This window comes from Astyanax mexicanus, chromosome 16, assembly GCF_023375975.1.
Source record: "Astyanax mexicanus isolate ESR-SI-001 chromosome 16, AstMex3_surface, whole genome shotgun sequence".
Lineage (NCBI taxonomy): Eukaryota > Metazoa > Chordata > Actinopteri > Characiformes > Acestrorhamphidae > Astyanax > Astyanax mexicanus.
Genome location: NC_064423.1, coordinates 33,609,955 through 33,635,185, shown reverse-complemented (window position 1 = coordinate 33,635,185; position 25,231 = coordinate 33,609,955). Strand labels below are relative to the sequence as shown.

The 25,231-nt window shown below is 36.3% G+C and overlaps 1 protein-coding gene across 3 annotated transcripts in view; it reads left to right on the top strand.

Moving 5' to 3' along the window:
• The window catches only part of ano1a (anoctamin 1, calcium activated chloride channel a), a 70,702-nt gene that overhangs the window by 14,669 nt on the left and 30,802 nt on the right, over window positions 1-25,231 (top strand). For all 3 annotated transcript variants that reach the window (XM_022670034.2, XM_022670033.2, XM_022670032.2), the window contains exons 3-11: window positions 2,998-3,333; window positions 11,879-11,977; window positions 12,088-12,239; window positions 13,859-13,913; window positions 15,327-15,378; window positions 18,539-18,594; window positions 18,682-18,723; window positions 23,649-23,713; window positions 24,523-24,657. In XM_022670034.2, the coding sequence (XP_022525755.2) occupies window positions 2,998-3,333; window positions 11,879-11,977; window positions 12,088-12,239; window positions 13,859-13,913; window positions 15,327-15,378; window positions 18,539-18,594; window positions 18,682-18,723; window positions 23,649-23,713; window positions 24,523-24,657 (992 nt within the window). The remainder of the gene's footprint in view (window positions 1-2,997; window positions 3,334-11,878; window positions 11,978-12,087; window positions 12,240-13,858; window positions 13,914-15,326; window positions 15,379-18,538; window positions 18,595-18,681; window positions 18,724-23,648; window positions 23,714-24,522; window positions 24,658-25,231) is intronic.

Genomic DNA, 25,231 nt, shown 5'->3' with positions numbered 1-25,231 from the left:
TGTCACACAATATACATGTACCTATGTGTCTTTTAATTAAGCACTTATTTAGACTTTTAAACTTTTAATGAGTGGGGCAATAGACATTTTTCTAATTTTTACATAGAATTCTATTGAAAGTTACATTGACTTTATTAATTACTAGTATATTGTTATACATATCTTTTCTGCTAATACAGAAAATGCATAAAGTGGCAAGAAAATGTATGGGAACGCTTTTTTCAACCTATTTCATGGTTTTCTGCATAAATCCTTCATAAAAGGGTAAGGGTATTGACAAATATAATGTGCCTAAATTAACACAAAAAAGTTGGATCATTCATGTCTTTATTCGGAACAACTGTAAGATCCTTATAGTGTTAGAGAAAAAAGTATGTGAAGCCTTGTTTTAATGATTTCAAAAAAGCTCAAGAGCACAATCAATAAGGTAAAGAATCAACCCTGAGAGAAAATGCTTTGTAATGTAAACAGATGACATATTAAACTATTGCCGCACTACATCTGGTGTAAAAAAGGCAGTGCACATCGCCATGAAAATATCAGCCCAACCGTAAAAGGAACATCATGGTTTGGGCCTGCTTTGCTGCATCAGGGTCTGGCCAGCTTACAATCATTAAGGGAAAATTAATTCCTATGTGTATCAGATTATTCTACAGGATAATGTGAGAGTTTCTGTACATCAGCTGAAACTCAGTAGAAGTTGGGTGATGCAACAGGACAATGACCCAAAACACTGGAGCAAGTTCACAACAGAATGACTTAAGAAACAAAAAATCTGTCCTTTGGATTAGCAGATTCAGAGCACAGATCTCAGATGCTTTGAATTGACTTAAACAGAGATGTATACTTGAGGCGTCCAAGGAATACAACAAAGCCTAGGCAGTTCTGTAAGGAAGAATGGGCTAAAAGTCCTCCTGTGATGTGCAGGTCTGATCCATAGCTACAGGAAATGCCTGGTTGACGTTATTGATGTGATGGAGGGTCAACCAGATATTCATTCCAGAAGTTTGCTTACTTTTTCCACTACCACTGTAAGAGTTGAATGATTGTGCTCAATAAAGACCTGCAAGATTATTAAGCAATAACACACTCAAGGTTCGTGCTATAACGTGTAATATTGGCACTGCTTTGCTGCGGTCGTAGGCACGAGGCCGCAGGCCAAGCGATTATACCACAGTTCTATTATCGATGTTTATTGAAAGATTTTGTGTTAAAGAGGATGAGAAAATAGGATCTGTTTGGTAATAAACACTCCACAAGGTGAAATAGTTCTATTGCTCCTCTGTTTGTTGCTGTGCTGTTTGGCTTGTAAGCGCTGCATCATTGCTAGGTTACCTGTATGTGGCGGAGTAATACATGGAGAGCTTTGGTTACAGTGCATTAATGGTTGATAACGGCACTCATAAAACGCCACTCAGCCAGTCACATTGCAGGGTCGGAAATAACTGGTATAATAAGTGTTATAACTATAGGCATATTATATTTGACAATACCCTTGACTTGGATGAAAATTAGATCATATGTTATGACAAATTTATGCAGAAAACCATGTTCCAAATTCCAAAGGGTTCATGTACGTTTTCTTGGAACTGTAACCAAATATTCTTATGCAGTTTTCTTTGGTAAGAAAATTTCTTTTTTAAAAGCAGTGGTTGCAGATTTACATTTATTTCTTACACAAAGGGAAATATGAAGAAAACCACTCTTTAACTACTTTTGAATAACTTTCAGACTAAGAGAAATTACTATTCATGTCGTCCCTAAAGCATAATTTGTAGGCACTCTTTTAGAGTAACTTGTCTGAAACAGCTAAAGAGTAATCCTTACCCCTTTCCACATAACCTCATAATCCTTATGGTCCACCAAATTAACAAATACCACAGCGAGCCCCCGAGAGCACAATCAGGCCAGAGAGTAAAGCATCTGGCTCTTTCCTCTGATTCACAGCTCTTAGACTAACAGGCTGGCATTCTGAAAACCAGCCTGTCTCAGTCACAGTGAGCGCTTTCTGTCTGATCTGATTCTAAATAAAAGCAGATCAGGCTTATTAAAGAAGAAAGCTGTGTTGTTTTTGAAGTCAGAGGCTAGACCAAACTTCAGGGCTGATCTGTTATTTGCAGAGTCGGGCCGTCACATCGCATCTCTCTGATGTGACTTTCAGTGTCTAGGTATGTGCTCCTGATTTTAGATTAGAGGAGAATTCTGAGAAACGGCTGAAGTGCTGGAATACATTATTATTGTAAGATCTGATTCAGTGTCACAGTTAGGGATGGGCAATGTGACACTAAAATAATATTAGCAATTTATTTCATCATGTTTGTGCGATAACCATATACTTGGTTATATGAAAAAACACAATTATTTTATTAATTTCATGAATGTACTACTGCAGTAGAATAAATGTAAAGTTTTATTTAATGTAATTATAACATTTAATAGAAAGAGTGAAATCTGTAAACTTTTGTCTATTTTTGTAGATAACACTTCCAAAGCCTCTGATTTTGTAAAAAAATTATGATTTGTAAGTTAATAATGTAGCAAAAATAATGAAATGTAACAAAAAAAATAGCGCAAAATAAATCCAGACAAACTGCAATCAAAAACAATTGTAAAAAATAAAATAAAATAAAAAAATGTAAAAAAAAAAAAAAGAAAAAAAAAGTACTATTAAAGCTTCACAGTAAATATCAAATCAAAAACCATGTAGACCATTGGCCAATGTTCATCCTCACTCACAAGTTAACACCTCACAACTTACATAGGTGTGGTTGTTTCCAAGCAATCCCCTAAGGTAACTTAAGACTTTCTGATATGTTTACCTACTGTCCCATGACTTCTGGCATGACAGTGTTAATGCAAAAAGCCAGTGAACTACACTGGACTTTGTGTTATTATTTGATTACTTCTCTTGACATCAATCAGATGAACGAGTTTCTCTCAACTTCCTTTCACGTCATATTTCTCCCCTAATCGTAATCTTCTCTCACTCCTCCACAGCTTCTGAACCAAACATCCAGCAAAGGTCCTCTGCATTCCAAGCTGGGGCCGTACTTTCACGATGGTCAGCGACGGGTCGACTATGTCCTCACCTACCATGTGGAGAAAGACCCCCGCAGCCGCCACAGCTCTTCCAAAACCTTCGTCCGGAGCCTGAGGGAGAGCCTGAGCCGCAGCTTCAGACGCAGCCGGACCGACTCCTGCCCTCCTGAAGACCCTGAGATAGCGGCTCAGGAGCAGAGGCTGGACTACCATGAGGACGACCTGCGCTTCCGCAGAGATGAGTTTGAGCACAAGCTCATGGACATGGGCCTGGAGGTGGAGAAGGAGGAAGGGGTGAGTCCACATATAGAGCAGATCTGATCAAATCTAATCTAATTCATTTATAAGGGCTTTGCACTTTGTTACGCAGCAGCTCAGCAATGAAGGCCTGCTCTAAGATTCAATTCAGCTAAAGATGTCCAAAGTATTGACATTCATTACTCAGATAGAATTATAGAGAGTAAAAATACTAGGTAACACTTTACTTGGATGGTCCATTTGATGGCCTCTTTGATGCTCAACTGACATTCAACTAATATTCAACTACATGTCTATTAAATGCAAATGAACTAAAAGGTGAAAGTAAATGATTCTCTATTGAATAAAACCCAACATTAAACTCTAATCCAAACACTTATCTTAGTATTTTAGGATTGGGTTTAGGGTTAGATTTAAGCTTAGGTTAAGGTTAGGTGTAGGGTTAGGTGTAGGGTTGGATTTTAGGGTTGATTTAGGGTTAAGGTTAGGGTTAGGTTATACTTTATATCATTTAAATTCAACATAGCGTTCAGTTAAATTTAATGGACATTCAACTCAATGTTAGTTGAATGTCAGTTGAGCATCAACAAGGCCATAAAATGGACCATCCAAGTAAATTGTTACCAAATACAAGAGTTTAAAATACTTCTGTAGAAGTTTAAGTGTCAACTCAAGCTTTTTACTCAAGTAAAAGTAAGAAAGTACTGGTTTTAAAACTACTTAAAGGATAAAGTAAAAGTAATGTAGGGCGTAAAAAAAGGCCATTTAGAACAAAAGCCATAATGTCTATAATTATTATTATTATAATTATTATATTCAAATGTAAATGTTGATCAATTTGGGATGCACTAGGCTCCCTGTTTCAGCTGCATATGTGCTTCTGTGGAAACGGTTTATAAAATGGATTAATAAGTGTACAGAGCTTATTGTAAGAAAAGCAAGATCAAAATGAAAAAATGGAAAACAGAAGGACCAACAAAACACAGAGCTAGCAGCATTGCAAGCAACACAAGCAGCAAGGTGTTCTTTTTACAGGTGTTTTGACAGTGTTTTAAAGTTCTCTTGAAGGTACTTTCATCCTGTACGTTGTGGTGGAACAGTGGTTCCATGTCCTGGTCAGAGAGGAATAATATTACTACTTTCCAAATTGTTTTCCATCCTAATGTCCTTCTTCTTCTCAGGAGAGGCTTTATAATGAGCTATTAAAGTGATTCCGTCTACATGGTCCATGCTTTTAATGCAATATATAGGATGCAACACTTTAACACAGAAAGGCTGACTGTAGTAATTCTGGTGACTTGTTTTTTATAATTAGCTTAACCCAGAGCTGCCAGTGTAACAGCCTCACACATTGCAGTAATGAGGTATTCAATACACAACACTACACACATTACTGCTGTCAGAGAACTGTCTGAAGCACAGAGCAGCTGTGGAATAACAGGTTCTCACTGTAAATATATGTTTTATATAGTTTTGTCATGTTACTTGTGGTGTTGCAGTCAAGACAGCTAGAGATGAGTCTGAATCAAGACAAATAATAGTATTAGTTTAGACATATTAAAATAAAACATATATATACATATATATATACAATTTTGTTTGTTTTGTAATTCAGTACACTAAAAAGTTGTTGGAATTAATTGAAACTTTATATGTTTAATTGTAATGATATTTTCAGCGAGGCATATAGATCCTGCAGAAATCTCTCACCAGGAGGTACACTACCCAAAATTTTAAATGTCAGCAAATGAAGCACTTTTACAAACTATTGTGGTAGGACCCAGTGTCTAATCTGAGACATAATTGCATGCAGTGTTTTGCAGCAGTTTGGGGTGCATTGTTTTTGTCAGTGTGTATAGCAATAAATACAATTCTATTTCATTAAATAGATTATAAAATAAAACATTAAATAATATATACCCAAAATCATTAGTAACCGTCCTGTTATGTTACAGGTCAAACTGACCCGTTTTAAAGTTGGAAGATCTAGGAAAAATAGTTAAAGGTATTTTTTTCCGTATGAAACTTTTTCTGCTTGCCTTAATTATTGTAATCAACACACAGTATGAAAATGGTTCATCTTACATGTTAACAACCACCCCCTGCTAAAACTAAAACTAAAACAAAATTGCTATTGTGTTTTATCTGTTAGTCTTTCAAAAGTAAAAAAGTAGTGAATCGTTAAAAACATGTATTTTGTTTTATGAAAACCTAGTAAATTATCCTAATTTAACCATTACCTGTTAGAGGTTTTGAAGTCCACTGCACTAAGTATTGATAGAGTAATTAGCACTGGAGTTAGTAATAAAATATTCACATTGCTTGTCAGGCTTTGTTTGGTTTCAGACATCTTTTGGACAATTAAACATCCACTGGGTCAAACACCATTACTGTTTCTGACAAATGAACATAACAGGAGGGTTAATTATTATAATATTAAACGTTCTACTCAGATTAAAGCAGTGCAACTTTTAAAGGAAACAATGACAATTCTCTGTCCCTTCTTCTCTAAAACAATCAAAATTCTCCACATAAAGCCAACATACTAGAAACTGACAATATCCATTCCATATTTTTTTATTATTAAATGTGAAAACACAATAATAACTTTCAGTCTGCCCTCAAACAGTATTATCCAAATAAGCCATCATTGAAAAGAACAATCAGATTGTCAACCAGTGGCGCAATATGTTAGGCTGCGTTCAAAAATTTAAAACTCTCGTATTGATTTACTGTGACTTATGCTCACCGGCGCCGACGTGCGTCATCACTCAACTCAACTCAACTTTGATCACTGCTCAATTTCTCAGCGCATCACAGAGCTGCCGTCAGCTTTCTGACATTATTACATTAAATTAAAGTCCTACCGAGACCCAAGAAAGACACAGCAGATGTCATGTGGCTTAAGATTTACACAGAGATTCAGACAGGCTAATTCTGTTTGTTGTTGTGTTACCTCAACTAACTGCAGCAGCAGTGACGATACTCCTGCAACTTTTAGTTCAACAGTTTTAGTGCATCTCCAAAAAACTGTATATCATTGAGAAGATACTTTAACTCATATGTTATATAGATTTATTACACACAAAGTGATTTTAAGCATTTATTTGTTTTGTTGTTAATGATTATGGCTTACAGGCAATGACAAATTGGAAGATTATATATGACCAATTTATACTTTTGGCAGTGTGGGCAGTGTGCCAAATCCTGCTGGAAAATGAAATCCGCATCTCCATAAAAGTTGTCAGCAGAGGGAAGCATGAAGTGCTGTAAGATTTTGGACTTTGGATGTGATATAACACAGTGGATCAACACCAGCATATAACATGTCTCTCCAAACCATTACTGATCATCGGTAAATTTTACATTTCATTTGTAAATCAAGGGAGCAGAGTCTGGAGGAACCACAGTCCAAACTGCTTGAGGTCTAGTGTGAAGTTTCTACAATCAGTGATGGTTTGGAGAGACATGTGTTTTATCAAGTCAAAAATCAGTGCAGTGTTTTCCCACAAAATCTTACAGCACTTTCCTCTGCTGACAACTTTTATGCTTTTATGGAGATGTGGATTTCATTTTCCAGCAGGACTTGGCACACTGCCCACACTGCCAAAAGTACCAACTGGTCTTATATAATATTCAAATTTTCTGAGACACTGACTTTTTGGTTTTCATTGGCTGTAAGCCATAGTCATCAACAATAAAATAAATAAACGCATAAAATAGATCACTCTGTGTGTAATACACCTTTATAATATATGAGTTTCACATTTTCAACTGAATTACTAAAATAAAGTAATTTTCAATGATATTCACATAGTTTGAGTTTCAGTGCATTGTTTCTCTTGTCTGGTATACATTATTTGCTTTGTGTTGCTTTGACCAGTTTGGTCACCTTTTAAATAAATTCAAATAGAAGCGTTCCACTCACAGCTGATCTTTATTATTAATACCACCACTCGACCCCGTGTGTCATCTTTATGCGCTTTATGTAGTTTGTTTGTGCTGCATAAAAGCTGTACATTTGGAAACACTTCAGCAGGTTGGAGTCGTGCACTAATGTCACTGCGTGTCTTCTCAACAGTAGTTTTCAGACTGTAGCTGCAGCAAGTGGCTCGCCGCCCCCTCCTTTACACTCCTTTATGCTAATGGAAAAGGGCTAGGCCCGGAGCTCTGAAACACAATGTTCCTTTGGAAAACTGAAGAAGATACTTTAAAGAAGAAGAAAAAGGTTGCGGGGGAATTGCGTAGACCCTGTTTGTACATGATTTGTATGTGATTTGTGCTTTGGTGAACTCTTTATGTTAATAATGCAAGTGTGCTACTACTTTCACAGCATGTAAGTTGGGTAATTACTCCTAATTAGCCTCCCAAAACACATTGGAACACAGATAGTTAGCCATTAGCGATAGCTAATTATCCATAGCGAATCCAGGAATTATGGGCACTGTATAATTAGCCGACTATCTAATTGGCTGTGTAACATCATTCATTCCTAGGCTAAGTGTACCACTAAGCTACAGCAACACTTGATATATTAGGTTTGGGAATTCCCACACTTCAGTTTCGATTAAGGATGCACAGATGCGATTTTTAGAAAACATTTTATCTAAATTATTAAAATATACACTAATCTCCTCTTGCAGTTTTAATATGATTTTTAATGCATCTTAGCTCAGAAATATTACTACTTCAGGTTAAGTTTAAATCAATCATCAGAATGGCTCAATAAAGGACAGAACAGACAGGAAGCAGCAGTTCTGTAGATGGAAAAGCCTTGTTTAAGACAGAGGCCATATACTGGTTTATGCTAACAGAATTGATACGTTAACTTTGATACAAACGCTGCATGGGTATCTCACAATAATAATTTTTGGATGATATATTGTAAAAGAAATAACAAAATAAAAAATATGTTATTCTAAATTTAATTTAAATGATATTTGTAATTTTGTGCTTCTAACGATTTTAGGCCTATTTTTAACAACAATATATTGTACCAGAAATAATTCTAAATTGAACAATATTAGTATCATTTTAATCCATTGTTGCAATTATAATAGAACATAATAATAATGCCTTTACTGCAGATAAGGTAATAATGTAATTTTTTATGAGAGGCCAGGCACTACATGATTGTAAGGAGCAAAAACACAAGCAACTTTTACATGAATGGGATACAACACCCAAAGACCACATCAGGTTACACTTCTGTCCACCAAGAACAGAAAGCTGAGGCTGCAGGTGGCTCAGGCTCACCAACAATGGACAGTTAAAGGCTCTGTCAATATATAGTCAGAATTTGACACCAAGAGTTTGAATCCATGGCCCAGTCTGACTTGTGTCAAGAGTCCATGCTAGTGTACGGATAGTGGGGCCCAATGATGTGGGAAATGTTTCTTTGGCACACGTTGGGTCTGGTAATACCAGTAACTCGAAGCTTGAATGCTGTAGGACATTTGGCCATCATTGCTGACCATGTGCATCCCTTCATGACCACAATTTCTTCTTATTCTTCTTACTTACTTTCTTCTGTCTTCTAATGCATAGGCAATAGGTGGCCCGTGGGCAAGATGTGGCCCACAACCATAAAACATCTGGCCTATGAGGTTGTTTGAACTATAATGATTGATAATGAAAAAAATAAATAAATAAAATGCTTCTCTGGCGAGCTTTTGTTTACGTTCCTCCCCATTCTCTTTGTTGTGCACGGCGTGACTTTAGTGTCAGCTTGTTTTAATTTTTTCACCCATTCTTTGGTTCTATCTCCTTATAACTGCGTTTTTTCTCAGTCGCGTCCAAATTTATTAGCTGGGGCATCCATAGTGTATTGGACCACGACCCTGACGACCCGAGGTTGATCCCGCATGAGGAGTGGTGTGTTTATTTATTTATTTTTTTCCCTTTCTTCTTGGGTTTACCTGCTTTGAGATCAACTGCCAAACTTTTTAATGGCTTTATCCAGTATTATAATACAACATTTCACTATTTAAAATCTGTCTTAATCTTGTTTAATTGACATGACAATGAGCTCAGTGTTCTTCAGTAGCAGTTCTTCCCATTCACCAGATCTGAATCCAGTTGAAACCCCTTTGGGATGTGATATAATGGGAGATTCTCAGCATCAAAGTGCTCCTGATTGTGTGATGCAGTCATGTAAACATGGACTACAATCTCAAAGGAATGTTTTCCATCTTGTGGATCTTGTGGAATCCATGCTATAAAGAGTATAAAGGATGTTTTAAGAGCAAATAGAGTTTCTACTCAGTACTGATGCAGCGTTTCTAATAATGTGCTCACAGAGTGTATATTGATATTGCTGTTTAAAATGCCTCATAATGGCTTTTAGACCTCCCCTGACAATTAATTTCTTTTCATGAATGAGCATCATTCGCTTAACAAAGCCCAAAAGTAGAGTGGTAGGTATTCTGCTTGTACTGTAGATCACAGAATGCAGTGGTTGAGATTGTACAGACAGGGTCAGACCCTACGTGTGGGCTGGGAGTTATAACAAGAGCGGGACATGAAGCAGAACTTACATAACACACTCTCCAGCTGGAGATAGCTAAAGGAATCCCCTTTTCCCTCTCACGCACTGCAGAAATGATGTCCTCTTTCTCACTGTTATTACTTGGCCATTACAGATCTGTTAAAACGAAAAGTAATAGAGGTACAGTCTGTACTTTTAGACAGGCATCATCTGTGGATCATAAAATATAACTGCAGTGACTCTTTCTCAGTAATAGATCTTCAGCAGCCCCTCTAACACAAGATATCCAGCATCAATCCCTGAACCACATGCACCCATCGAACTAACATCAGCACTGTGCATGCTTTTGTTTTATTCTACTGTTTTTTTTATTATTACTATGCAAATATATAGCACTATATTATTTACTTTATAAGCTGCTAATGCAATATAGTGATAACAAATACAACTTGCGTTATTGTTATATAGTAAGTATTAGCTAGCTGTTACAGTTTTTAATCTAGCATAAGCATTATTTTCTATAACAGTGGCTTGTAAAAGTATTCATACCCCTTGAACTTTTCACATTTTGTCACCTCTGATCAGCTGCCCCAGCTGAAGAAAAGCATCCCCACAGCTTGATACTACCACCACCATGTTTCACTGTGGGGATGGTGTTTTCCAGGTGATAAGCAGTGTTACTTTTTCACTACACATTTTGCTTTGCATTTAGCACAAAAGGTTAATATTTGCTCTCATCTGAACAAACATCATCTTCTTCAACATGTTTGCTGTGTCCCATATATGGCTTGTGGCAAACTGCAAACTGAACTTCTTATTTATTTATTTATTTTTTTCAACAATGGTTTCTTTTTGGCACAATCCCAAATAGGGCAGATTTGTGGCGTGCACGATTTATAGTCCCCACCTGAGCTGTGGATTTCTGCAGCTCTTCCAGAGTGACCATGGGCCTCTTGGCTGCTTCTCTGACCAGTGCTCTCCTTAATCGATCTGTCAGTTTGGTTGAATGGCCATGTCTTAGTAGGTTTTCAGTTGTAGAATACTTTTTTCCATCTTTGTATGATGGATTGAACAGTGAGTTCCTTGGACTTCATGATGCTGTTTGTTCACTAGTGTTCTCTAATAACCCACTAAGGGGTCTTCACAAAACAGGTGTTTATATGTATACTGAGAATAAATTACACACAGATGGACTCTATTAACTTTTTAAGTGACTTCTGAAGGCAATTTTTAGATTTTTACTTTGATTAATATTTTAAAATCGTTTAATTCTCGTTCTACTTCACAATTATGTTCTACTTTGCATTGGTCTTTCACTTAAAATTTCAGTAAAATACAGTTAAGTATGTGGTTGTAAGGTGACAAAATGTGAAAAAGTTCAATGGGTTATGAATAATTTTGCAAGCCACTGTATATTACTTCTAACCTATGTTACTAAATCTCACTATCATCCTCAAATATTAATCTAGCATCTAGTAGCACCTAATGCTACATTTGTTTTATTGTTAGTTCCTAATGCTTCCATTATTTGTTGAGGAACAAACAATAAGCACTGTTTTCTTATATGCTATTCATGCTATATTTTCACAGTCATGACTTACCAATATAGTTAGAACTGCTTTAATTAAGTGTAATTTTAACAGCTGTGATTTTCACAAGTCTTAATTCCAATCCTGTTAAAAACAGCACCAGTTGATCTAGATATTCATTGGACATAAAATGACACAGACACACACAGCTGCGTTTCTGAATTTATCAAGTGGTGTGTTGGTGCTTTCATTGACTCATGTATCACCTTGCTGATGCCTTCATGGGTTGTGTGGGTTCTGTGAGAATTAAAAAAAATCTAGGCAATGGGCCAGGCTATTATAAATCTATATAAATCTATGCTGAAGCACTGAATGTGCCCACTAGGCCCAGTTGGTAATCCCTCCCTCATCTCTCGTATTTTTATATATTTCCCACTGTTCTTCTCTTCCAGTAGCCCCAAATCTCAGTGGAAGCAGAGCTGGACCAGCGAGCGCCTCAGGCCACAGTTGCTGCAGTAGGAACTACACTGAGGTCCTGTTTGTTTTGCTGTGTTTTTGTTTTCAGAATAAAATCCCGGGAGTGGGCTTTCTGAAGATTCATGCACCCTGGAATGTCCTCTGTCGAGAAGCAGAGTTTATGAAGCTCAAGATGCCCACCAAAAAAGTATGTCCATTATTTTCCTTAAACAGCATTAAAAAATCAGAATGTAAATGTATTATTGCTTTGCTATGCAGCTCACACTAACCCTAATATTACTTGTTGGGAATGTGCAGAAATATGATGTCAGTACTGGAAGTAACGTGGTCGAGAAAATCAACTTGTTCATCCACAAAGTTACTGCACCTCTGTATCCTAAAGTGGAGGAGAATCGCGTCCAGACTGAGAAACACCTCTCCTATCCATTCTCCAGAGAAAAGCAGCACCTGTGAGTACAATTTAACTACCTCAGTTACATTAATGAATGTAGTATTATCAGGCAAATACTGTCTATACACTGTCTGGTCAAAAAGAAAATCACCACCTGGATTTAACTAAGCAAATAGTTAAGAGCCTCCCATTGGATAATCACTGCATTAAGTGATTACAATGTTTCAGCTGCAACAAGTTACTTAACACTAATTGATGCAGGGAGTAGATTCTCATATGTTAAACTACCATGTGGAAATACTCATCCTGTGATCGAGAAGATGTTCATCTGTTTCAATCAGAGGAAACTAATAAAATCAGGTTAAGAACTGTCCAGCTCATTATTATAAAGTGTAAGGACAGTTGGAAAACATTACCTTTGAGGAAGGAATGTGACAAGAAAAAAAAAACTGGAATGATCATAATTGAATGGGTGCCATAATCAAATCTAAAGATAAAGAATCTAAAGTGTGGAATCTTTTTTTGGCCAGGCTCTGTTTTATAATGAGTAAAACTGTCACAATAATTAAATTATGGACTTTTTGTTCTGTCTTCAGTATTGCCTATTCTACTTGATAAAAAAGAGCCAATTATATGACTTAATTTAAAAAGGTGGTTTTATTTTATTTAGTTTTTATTTATTTAGGATATTTGATATTCCAATTACAATGTCTTGACATTATCATTAAAATTAATGTGTAAATGTGTTATAATGATATGTTATTAGCATTATTTCTTTGGACTGAAATGGTCATAAAGTGACAATAGTGTTGTTTATCACAATTATTACTGGAACAATCTATCTTCCCAAAATAATTGGTTATAATGACATGCCTAATAATAAATACATTTGAGGAACTGTATGACTTCTCCTTTGCTAAACAATAGGGCAGAATTTGGTCAATTAATGTAACTAGCATTTGGATTTTGTCCTGGTAATATTTAACCACATGCATTTGCACTCAAATTAAATTATTTTAAGTGCCAATAGTAAGGAACAAGGGTGGTTAGCAGTGCTTAGCGCTAGTAAATGCTGTCCGACAGTGCATTACTGACAAAGACTGATGATGATCTGGTAAGCCAGGATGCTGTCAGTTCTTCCCGCACAGCTTGTTTTAATATGATAGACATGCAGACTACAGTCTGATAGACTCACCTCTTAACAGTGAAAGAGCTAGTGCTGCAGTTAGCCGCTAATGCTAATACTGCTTAGTGCTGGAGAACTAACCTGAAACTTCGGTATAACGCTGTACTTCAGCAGAGTGGCTTTACTGCTCCTTAATACCTGACTGGTAGAATTCATACACAAGGCGCGCTGTTGATTTTTGGGAAAATTAACGGACGTTATTTGCGTCTTACTGTGCGAAAAATACGCTACAAGAATTTCTCATTTTGAGAAAATATTACGAATCGAGTGAGCTAGTTTGGAGAAATAAGCATAGTTAACATAATTAGGCGTTGACCTACCAAACCAGGTGTTGGGTTATAACTATAACTAGTGTATATATATATATATATATATATATATATATATATATATTTTTTTTTTTTTTTTTTTCAGCTAGATGCCAATAAGCAGCGTACTGTAACATGAAGTTCAGGATTCAGCATATTTTAATGTCCAATCTCCCTTAACAGATTTGACCTGTCAGACAGAGATTCCTTCTTCAACAGCAAAATCCGCTCTTCAATCGTGAGTATGAGTCCGACTCACATCTCAGCTTCATCAGTGTAGAGTCATCAGGTGTTGGGCATCGCTTGATACCAGTGACTCCTCACGATTCCCTTAGGGGGGAGTTTATTACATCATACAACAGATGATCACACAACAAACACTGCAGCAGAAAGCAAGTCAAATAACACTCATCAGTCATTTGAGGATAGAGCTATCCAGGGTAGTGCTAACTACACCCACATCAAAACATTAAAGCAATTTAACTTTGAACCAAGTTGGACCTTTTAAAAACATGATGAATATTCTGACAAAAATTCATCCACTGATATTACAAACTCAAATAATCCTTTTCAGTAATATGTAGAACCATTTCTACAGCTTATAGTTATGTTTAATGTACAGCACCAGTCCAAGATTGGACACATTCATTCTCATTTATTGTTTTTTCCTTTTTATTCTTATAATTTACTTTATTTTTATACTTTTATTACTTTAATTTATACTTTATTCTACATTGTAGATTGATACTGAAGACATCAGAACTATGAAGGAATGTAAATTAAACTAGTAAACAAAAAACAAGTCAATATACAGCTATGGAAAAAATAAGAGACCATTTAAAAATGACGAGTTTCTTTGATTTTACCAAATTAAAAACCTCTGGAATATAATCAAGAGGAAGATGGATGATCACAAGCCATCAAACCAAGCTAAACTGCTTGAATTTTTGCACCAGGAGTAAAGGCATAAAGTTATTCAAAAGCAGTGTGTAAGACTGGTGGAGGAGAACATGCCAAAAGACATGAAAACTACAGATTTATTCCACCACATATTGATTTCTGAACTCTTAAAACTTTATGAATATGATCTTGTTTTCTTTGCATTATTTGAGGTCTGAAAGCTCTGCATCTTTTTTGTTATTTCAGACATTTCTCATTTTCTGCAAATAAATAAATGCTCAAAATTACAGTATTTTTATTTGGAATTCGGAATAAATGTTGTCTGTAGTTTATAGAATAAAACAACAATGTTCATTTTACTTAAACATATACCTATAAATAGCAAAATCAGAGACACTGATTTTGAAACTGAAGGAGCTAAGTTCTTATTAACTGCTTTTCCTTCACTCTGCACTCCACCTCGTCCCAAACCATCTGGATTAGGTTTTATATCAGATGTTTTTTTGAAGTCCCAACACTTATTTTGTCTACTACCTAATTGCATATTTTTTCTTTATAGTTTTTAAGTTATTACCAATTTATAGTGTAGTAAATAATACAAATAAGGAACCAATATAAATGAGAATTTGTGTCGAAACTTTTGACTGGTACCAGACTTACTTTTCCCAGCCAATTTGAGACATTCATATTGGTCCTTGTTGTCATAATATAACAACCAACCCTGATAAAAAGAGAAATTCTTCTTTTTCAGGTGTACGAGATTATAAAAAGAACAAAGTGCACGAAGAGCAAGTACACTATGGGTAAGTGCATTAATAGGCTTTTAATAAAGTGCTGTTCTCAGAAGACTCCTTTGAGACCCATTGAAGCTACAAGTACACAGCCTTCACCTTTTAATGCCATTGATCACTTGAGCTACATGATATTTCAAACACAATGAGCTATTGATCACCGAAGTATGAGAACTAGTGAAACATCAATCAATATAGACCCGCAAAAAGCTCCCCAGTTATTGCTTTTCCCTTTATTTGTAGGGAAAACAACAGCTGGTCTTCCTGGGATCCATAAGAAGCATAACCTAATCTACAGTACTAGTAATGCTTAAAACACAATCTAAAATAATGAAAATTAAATTTCTTCGCCTTAACAACAGTGTTACAGACATGAATCAATCTAATTTATATTCACAACATTTCAATAAAGGGAAGCCACATCTATGGTTAATTTTTAACGCTACATTTTTAACCAACGTCCATATGTTTGCTCTTACATTTTGAGGAGGGGAACCAAAACCAGAAAACTCTTACCCAGAGAAACAACTTGGTTATGAAGCTTAGCTGAAATGGGACGTGCCAGTTATTTATGGGGCTCTCATGCTTCCCCTGCACAAAATGGTAAGAGCATAAGTATGGACATTTAGGTGGATGTTTTCATTTTACACATTCAACCACAGACGCAGCTCCTCTTCTTTAGAAAGCAGTGGAAATAAGTTGTATCAGGCTCTGCAACACTCTGATCTTTATGTTCTGTGTTCCAAAACAAATAAATATTCTCTTATTAGCTCTAAATAACAATAAATGGCCTGCTGGAATGTTGACTTAGCATAACTAGCTATTTGAAAACAATATTACTATAAACTGATAATTCTAACACAAAGGCAAAAAAAATTAACTCTTTAAAATGTGAATATGTCCAAAAGTTTGTGACATACTTTTAAATAAACTCATTATCAAGGAATGGATTGCATATAAAGCTAAGGTTTTTATAAGGTTATAAAGACCCCCAGCACAGAGTTGTAACTGAGTTATGTGGCTCTATATTAGTGATTTATAGGTGAGCTGTCAACTGTGCATCTTGCAGCTAGATTTAGGGTATTGTTTAGTATTGTAAGGATACCAAAAATATGTTTTGCACGACTCAAAACACTTGACAGCTTGAAATATACCAATCAGTGTGACACTTGCCATTCCTTTTAAGAGCCAGGTGCACTCTGACTTTGGTGGATTGGTATTTTAATTGTGCAGTGCTTCTGTGCTTCTCAGCAGAGGAAACTGACCTGTTTGTTCATGCTGTGAAGGAGCAATGTTATTTTTTCTGTATTCTGTTTATTGTTGATGTTTCCTAAGATAGCAAATAACATTGAACGTCTGATGGTTGACTGTTGTCAGGGTTCTAATCAGTCAGTGGCGCACCTGTGTTTTCTGTTGTCAAGATAGCAATACACCAGAATTTTACCTGAACACATCTCACTTCCAGACCACCATTGCTATCAGCTTAGAAACATTCGTATGTTCTGTTGCTATTTAAACAATGTAGGCACAAGCTTTAAGAAATATACTATTGGCGGAGTATAAGATAGCAATGAGCATCATGACAGGGTGTAAGATAGGGCCCATTGAGCCTCATCTAGAACCCATGATGAGTTGGAGTGAAGTTCCTGATCCAGAACACTGATAAATTAACATCAGTATAAAGGATTGGTGTTGGAGTGCGTGTTTTGCATGTTTGAGGTTCAGGGTCGATCGCCTGCATCTCCCTGCTGTGGAGGCAGCTGTGGCCTATAGATCAGAGAAGTGGGCCTGGGAACGGAAGGTCACTGGTTTGAGCCCTCTGTATTTAGTGAATATTCAATGAAGTGCCCTCGAGCAAAGCACCTAATCCAGGGCCAAAACTCCGGGTTTGTGTGAATGTGTTCACTGCTACGGATGGATTAAATGCAGCATTAAATACCACTCCAAATATGCTTTAAATTTTCAATTTCTATTTAAACCCACAGCAGAATGCAGTTATATCCATATTTGGAAGAGCAGACACCCTTAATACCTTTGCTTTTGGAAGAAATGCAATATGATGCTATAAGTATTTGCTCACTCATCCAAATAATTGAATTCAGGTACACTTTCTTAAACACAGGTGTATAAAACCAAGCAGCTAGTCATGCAGACTGTTTCTACAAACATTAGTGTAGGAATGGGTCTCTCTCAGGAGCTCAGTGAACTCCAGCACCTGTGCAACAAGTCCAGTCGTGAAATTTCACAACTCACTACTAAATATTCCACAGCCAACTGTCAGTGATATGAGAGCGACTCTGTGCTCTATCAGTGTAAAATAACAGAGTGCGGTCAGCGGATGCTAAGGAGTAAAGTGCACAGAGTTCACCAACTTTCTGCAGAGTCACTACATCACTACACACCTCCAAACTTCATGTAGCATCAGATTAGATCAACAACAGTAGAGCGAATCATGAACATTTATCCATTTGATGTATCATGCTTCTGTCTTGTTTTTGTGTAAATGGAGGAAATAGACAAGTAGAGAGATATCTGGCAGCAATGGTGTGTTGATAAAAATTCTCATTTCTGCCTGAATTTACTAATGTTTTCATGGCTGAATGCAGTCATATCCTCACAGCTATGATCAATGCTTTAGTAAACCACCTTCCCATGGGTGTAGAAAGCATTAATACCTTTGTTTTTGGAGAAACATTCAGTGATGAGGTGTCCGGAGCCCTGTTGTGATGGCTGTAAAACTCTAATAAAACACCTTCCTAGATATAGGAACCATAAATACCTTTGTTTTTTAAAGGAACATTCCACAAAAACTTGCTGTAAAAATATTTTATCATTTCTGTCTGAATTCACTAATGTTTTCATGGATAAATGTAGTTGTATCCTCAAAGCTGTGTTTCATAAACTAGTGAAAAATGTAGAAACCATTATTATATTTATTTTTTAAAGGACCATGCAAATAAAAGGTGTCCACAAACTATCGTGTATCACACTCCTGACTTTTGTTATGTATGTTGTGTAATAGGTGGTAATAGAAGGTCCATATCGAGCGTTCTGACAGTTAATAAGACGCTGATGGCATTTTGTTCTGTAAGATAAATAGAGGAAATTGGTGTGCATGTTTGTTCTGTGCTCTCTGAGGTGCCCTGATCTTACTGAAATGTCATGTCCGTAGGCATCAGCAGCCTACTTGCCAATGGAGTCTACACATCAGCCTACCCGCTGCATGATGTAAGTAATGTGGAAAATGTTAATGTTTTATTTCAGAGTAATAAGATTCACTCGCAGCTTATGCGCATCCATGTGCTGTTATTACAGGGGGATGTTGAGGGCGTTAACGTGGAGCCGAATGACCGAAAGGTAGGAAGCCATGAACTACACCACACTTACACAGAATGCTTAATATACTGTAGGCTGACTGTCATGAATATTCAGACTTATATTGGAAAGGTTGAATCTGCATAATAGAAGCATCATTGTATTATTGCTTATATACTGTACACACAGGTGCATCTAAAAAAATATTTGCATATCAATGAAAATTTACTTTTTTTTAAGTAATTCAGTTCAAAATGTAAAACTTGTGTATTATATAGATGTATTACACATAGAGTGATCTATTTTAAGCATGTATTTATTTTATTGTTGATGATTATGGCTTACAGCCAGTGAAAACCCAAAAGTCAGTGTCTCAGAAAATGTTAATATTATATAAGACCAGTTGGTACTTTTGGCAGTGTGGGCAGTGTGCCAAGTCCTGCTGGAAAATAAAATCTCCATAAAAGCATAAAAGTTGTCAGCAGAGGGAAGCATGACGTGCTGTAAGACTTTGTGGGAAAACAAAACTGCACTGACTTTAGACTTGATAATAAAACACAGTGGATCAACACCAGTAGAAGACATGACTCTCCAAACCATCACTGATTGGTGGAAACTTCACACTAGACATCAAGCAGTTTGGACGGTGTGTCTCTCCACTCTTCCTCCAGACTCTGTTCCCTTGATTTACAAATTAAATGTAAAATTTACCGATGATCAGGGATGGATTGAAATTGACACAAATCCAGTTTGAACAGATAAGATTTGACATGCCCACAAATCAGATCTGCTTTACATCATATACTGCATGTGTCAAATAAATGATAAGAATTGCTATCAAGCCAATTTGGGTGGCCTACGAAGCCCCTATGATAGGCCACCAATTTAGGCTATTAGGCTAACAATAGCTAACAAATATCATATTTTGGTAAAACTCTAGAGTACTAAGAGTAGGATGTCTCAACTAATGATTAATTAACACTACTACGCTAATACATTATTAATGATTGCAACATGTTTTAAATAATGTCTCAATTCATTATTATTTACAGCATTCTTAAGCATTACCTTTTGTGTCAGTGTCTCATTGTGATGCAGATCTCAGGTTTTCAGGGCTGTGTGGACACATCGAATTCAATCTTTTCCAATTAGATTTGATTTGATTTGATTTTTTATATGTGGCCCTCGATTAGACACACATCCGATTTGTGGGCATGTGATATAAATATGATTAGTCAAATCACATTTTATGCATCTTTTTGCCTGTACTCATGCACCAGTGTTATGCTGAATTCTGTCTCCCTGTCTGAGTCCATTACGCACACATCACAAGGTAGTACAGAGCAAAACAAATTGCGCTCATGAATCCTGTTGTTTTTATTTATGAATAACTATTATATTATATATGTTTTCCTTTACAACGAACAACAGAACATTGCTTTAGGGAAGTCAGATTTGGGCGAAGAGTCAAATTTTGACACAACACTGACAGTGTAGCAAAACAAAGGCATCGTGAAATATTGTAAGAATGTGAAGATGCATGTCATTTCACATTACACACAAATATAGGTACCACTTTAAAATAAGACTACCTTTATAAAGGGTTTATAAATGGTTTACAATTAATTTATTAATGGTTACTAATTAGGTTGTAAATGCCTTAAATCATCAATGATCAGTTATAACACATACGTAGAAAGGGCAACAATATAGATGGCTGTGGGTTCACTATTTTAACAACAGGTTAATAATGCCCTTTCTACATATGTGTTATAAGTGATTATTGATGATTTTTAGAGCATTTAAAACATAATTAGTAACCATTAATAAACTAATTGTAAACCATTTATTAACCCTTTATAAAGGTAGTCTTAATTTAAAGTGGTATCCAAATATATCTCACATTAGTGAAGTTGAATCTGATTTGAGCATAAAATCTGAATGGATTAATGAGTCCTGAATTATGAACAATTATGATTTTAAAAGACTTTTCAGCTTAAAGATTTCACATGTCCACAGAGCTCTGAAAAATTCTGGTCTGTTATATTAAGGGAAAAAAACATATTTGAGTCACTGTAGACTACTAATTAATGTGAAAAAAGCAAAAGTTTAGAAAAAGAGTTTAGCTCAGAGTGAAAATTGCGTTTTATACAAAATCAATAATCTCTCCTTGCTTAATGTTTCATATCCTAAACAAATCAATATCCATTATCATTACAGTAAAATCATTTCTAATTTAATCTAAAATCTGAAAGTGAATCATCCTTTGCTTCCTTAAGAGCCTTGCTGATGATGTTGATGCAATGTGTAACAATTTAGTACAGTATCATTAATTAGTGGTGCCACTAATTCATTACCGTTAACACTCTTTTGGCTTATATGCATCCTAACCTCTTTGCATCTAGTGTTAAATGTTTAATACAGCATAACACAGGGTGTGTTGAGTTAGAGCATCAGACATCACTGAAGTGCATCACTGTACAGTACGTTTCACCAGTTCTGTAGCTGTTTAAGTGTCATAGCATTTACCCAGTTCAGTATATCATCAGGATGAGGCAACAGAGGAAAAACAAGCTGGAGCCAAGCCCCGAGCCCTGACCATGGACAGCCCGCAGTGGCTCTGGACGAGATCAGCGCAGACTTTCAACAAGGAATAATTATCGGTGCGAGAGTATCACCACGGCAACAGGATAATTTCCCACTCCACCATCTGCGAGCGCTGCTACGGCAGGCTTGTTGGCGAATCTGCACAAATATCTGAAATATCCGTCCTCAAGAAAAAAATAAATCACTACGAGAAACATGAGGAATATTAATTCATTAAAAAAATTAGTTTGTGTAAACAAGAAGCTCATCAGAGGAATGAGAGAATCAGATACTAGCTATATTATTGCTCAGACAGGTAGACAGAAAGAGAGACAGAGAGAGATAGAGAGATATAGAGAGAAAGAGAGAGAATAATAGAGAAAATTATGGTGGTCTTTTGCAATCACCTACACTTCTATTCTACTCTGTTCTTTCATCCATGTCAGCATGCCCTGCCATCCCACAGCATTGTGATGACTGATGTGAAATATAGTGGCAGTTACAGTTACTGTCTAAAGGTCTAAGGAAATGTACAGGATGGACAGGCTGCACAACACAGATCCACACAAACATCAACTTTATCCGTAGTGAAAGAGATTTTCCACACTGGATTAATGATTTTTACTCAGAAATTTATATTTACAAAGTCGAACTACTTCTCTACTATACTTAAGTACTAAAATACTGTATCTGTATCTACTGGAGTATTATTTTTACTTCACTACTGTACTTAAGTACTAAAATACTGTATCTGTATCTACTGGAGTATTATTATTACTTCACTACTGTACTTAAGTATTAAAATGCTGTATTTGTATCTACTGGAGTATTATTTTTACTGCACTACCGCACTTAAGTACTAAAATACTGTATCTGTATCTACTGGAGTATTATTATTACTTCACTACTGTACTTAAGTACTAAAATACTGTATCTGTATCTACTGGAGTATTATTTTTACTTCACTACTGTACTTAAGTACTAAAATACTGTATCTGTATCTTCTTGAGTATTATTTTTACTTCACTACTGTACTTAAGTACTAAAATACTGTATCTCTATCTACTGGAATATTATTTTTTCTCCTACTTTCACTTTGACTTCACTACATATTTAAGATGAGTTTAATACTTTTACTCCAATACATTGTGGCGCTTTAAGGTCTAGTGACTTGTCAGCCAAGAACAGAAAGCTGAGGCTGCAGCAGACACAGGCTGGAGAAAACTGGAACTGTTTAAATCCATAGTCCCAACCAGCCTTGTGTAAATAATCCATAGCTAGATTTTTGCTCAATAATAACCAGTATTCAGCACATTTACTGTGAATGCTTACTCTGATTTCTTTCATTTATTGCAGTCTGCATATGCATACAAATGTAACCTGATTTGACAGAAATGTTTTTGTCTTACATCAAAATAGTAAGTAAGCTGTAAGAAGGGAGGCATTGCCTACTATAAGAAAACATTTAAAAAAAATGCTGGTAAATTAGGTCTGCATTTACAAAAAGCCACAGTAGAAAGCTTAAAGTTTACATCACATGTTACTGTAAAATGTTGAATGATTGCATAGTAGAAATCAGATTATTGCCTGATTTATATAGAAAAGTTATTATTTTTTTGTGTGCGTGTAAACATGCTTAATGAGCCTGTTTACACTTTTTTACTTCATACTTGTGTTGAGTTATCAGTTTTGTGTCAAGATAACAAGTCACATAAAAATGCTAGTGTAAATGCACCCATTACACACACTCAAACCACCTCAGGAGGTGATCTGAGACGCATTTGAGACATGTTCTGTAGCAGTGTAAACACATCCGTCTCTACAAGATGCTTTCAACAATCAAAACTAGCAAATATGCATATTTAATCCCACACATCAAACACATGTCAGCCTGACCAAGCAGAGATGCATTTTTGATGCATTACAAAGTGTAAAAGCAAGTGATGGAAATATTATGGGATTTTATACCATCCAGACACTAGTCCCATGAAGTGACCTGTTCTGAACAAGGCCAAGAATTCACCTTTATAGTCTGAACCTATAATCTTGTTTTCAGACCACAAATTTCATGAGTCCAGCACAAAGCAAGGCATTTTTGAGCTTAAAAGACTAGCGAATGGGTACTTATTATCCTCCTTCATTTATTTCTAATCATTGTGTCCCCCAGGCTCACAGCGCCGAGCCCATTACTGCCTATATTCCTCACAAAGGACTCTTTTTTTCTTGTGCGGTTGTTTTGAATCCATCAGTTTCGCCTTCTTTTCATAATTCCCATTATGTGGGGGTGTTCAGTCACAGCACGTCTGCGCTTTGCTGACAAATGGCTTAATTGCACTTGTTTTATGATGTATGTCAGCTCAGTTCCATTACTTTCTGTGCAGCTCTTGTACGAGGAGTGGGCGAGTTACAGCATCTTCTACAAGTACCAGCCCATTGGACTGATCAGGTAGGAACTTGAGCACTGCTGTTTACATGTTTCTTTGCATTTATCAGGATGGGGATGAGATAGTTTGGTGACAAAAGGTGTTTGGTCACAAACTTTTTAATATAGTTCGAAATTTACAAGAAGGTATTTTTAAATTGGATTTCATTTATCAACACTTATGTTCTGTAATGTTGCTTCTTATGTTGTGGTGGGCCAACATATATAACAATTATAATAAAACAAACAACAATTAACATAAATCATTTTTATATATCAGTAGTCTATATTAATATCAATGAGGAATGTGTTCACAACTTACTTCACACATTAAATTGCCAATAAAACCTAAACTGCAATGTTATTTTCTGCAGGATAATGATGTTGTTAAAGCATTTTATTACACAGTCTGTTTGATAGAAATAAGCCAATTTGCAGAAACATTTGTGAACATCTTTTATTATTACTTTGGTTTTATTGTTTGGAATTTGCACAGAAAGTACACACATTTGCATAAAAAGCTCTGGTTATCTCTAAACAAATAAACAAAGATAAAAACAATTCAAAATTCAGAATTCAGAATGGCAGGTACTGCTGATTTTGATGAAAAAATATATATTATCTTTCTTGCACATAAAACGTGATAAATATTCCTTTGTAAGTTTTACATGAGAGAAAATAAAAACTTTAAATAGATCCAAGTTTTCTAAGGATTTCAATCAGAACATAAAATTCGGGCACAATGTGATTTTTAACCACGGGCCAACCATTTTTAAGACTTTTTTTTCTGTTCTGATTATCTTCTCTCCTCTTTTTCCTTATTTCACACACAGGAAGTACTTTGGAGAGAAAGTAGGTCTGTACTTCGCCTGGCTGGGTGTGTACACTCAGATGCTGATCCCAGCAGCGATCGTGGGCGTCATCGTGTTCTTGTATGGCTGTGCCACCGTGGACGACAACATCCCCAGGTCAGCCCCGACATCCAGCACAGCTCCTCTTAACCCAGACACAGCGCTGCTAGAGTGCTGCAGGACCAAGCTACAAGAGTTTACACAACTCCAGCCTAGTCTGACAGTACTTTCAGAAGTGCGTACTCAACAAAGTCCTTTTTATTCTCTGAGGTCAAGTTGTTCAGAAGATATTCAGGGGTAGCAGGGACACTTGCCTTGCCTATTTAGGGCTAAAAGAATTCTAAAGTTTATTTAAAAAAATAAACATTTGGTAAAATTAAGGCCTTGCAGGTCAAGCAACTTGATAGCTAGTAGAGCAAGAGACTAGAAAAAGCTGGAAAAAGCGGTGGCAGGTCAAGAGCCAGGACCAGCCACCAGGTCAGAAAACCAAACAGCAGGTAGGTCAGGAGATAAACAGGTCAGTTAACTGCATGGCCCAGGGGCTGGCAGGCCAGGAGACAGGATGGCCAGCAGGTCAGGAGACTAGAAAACCAGCATGAAGGCCAACAGTCCAGAGACTTCGAGTCTGGCATAGAGGCTGGCAGGTCAGTAGACTAGGCAGCTGGCATAGAGGATGGCAGGTTAGTGGACT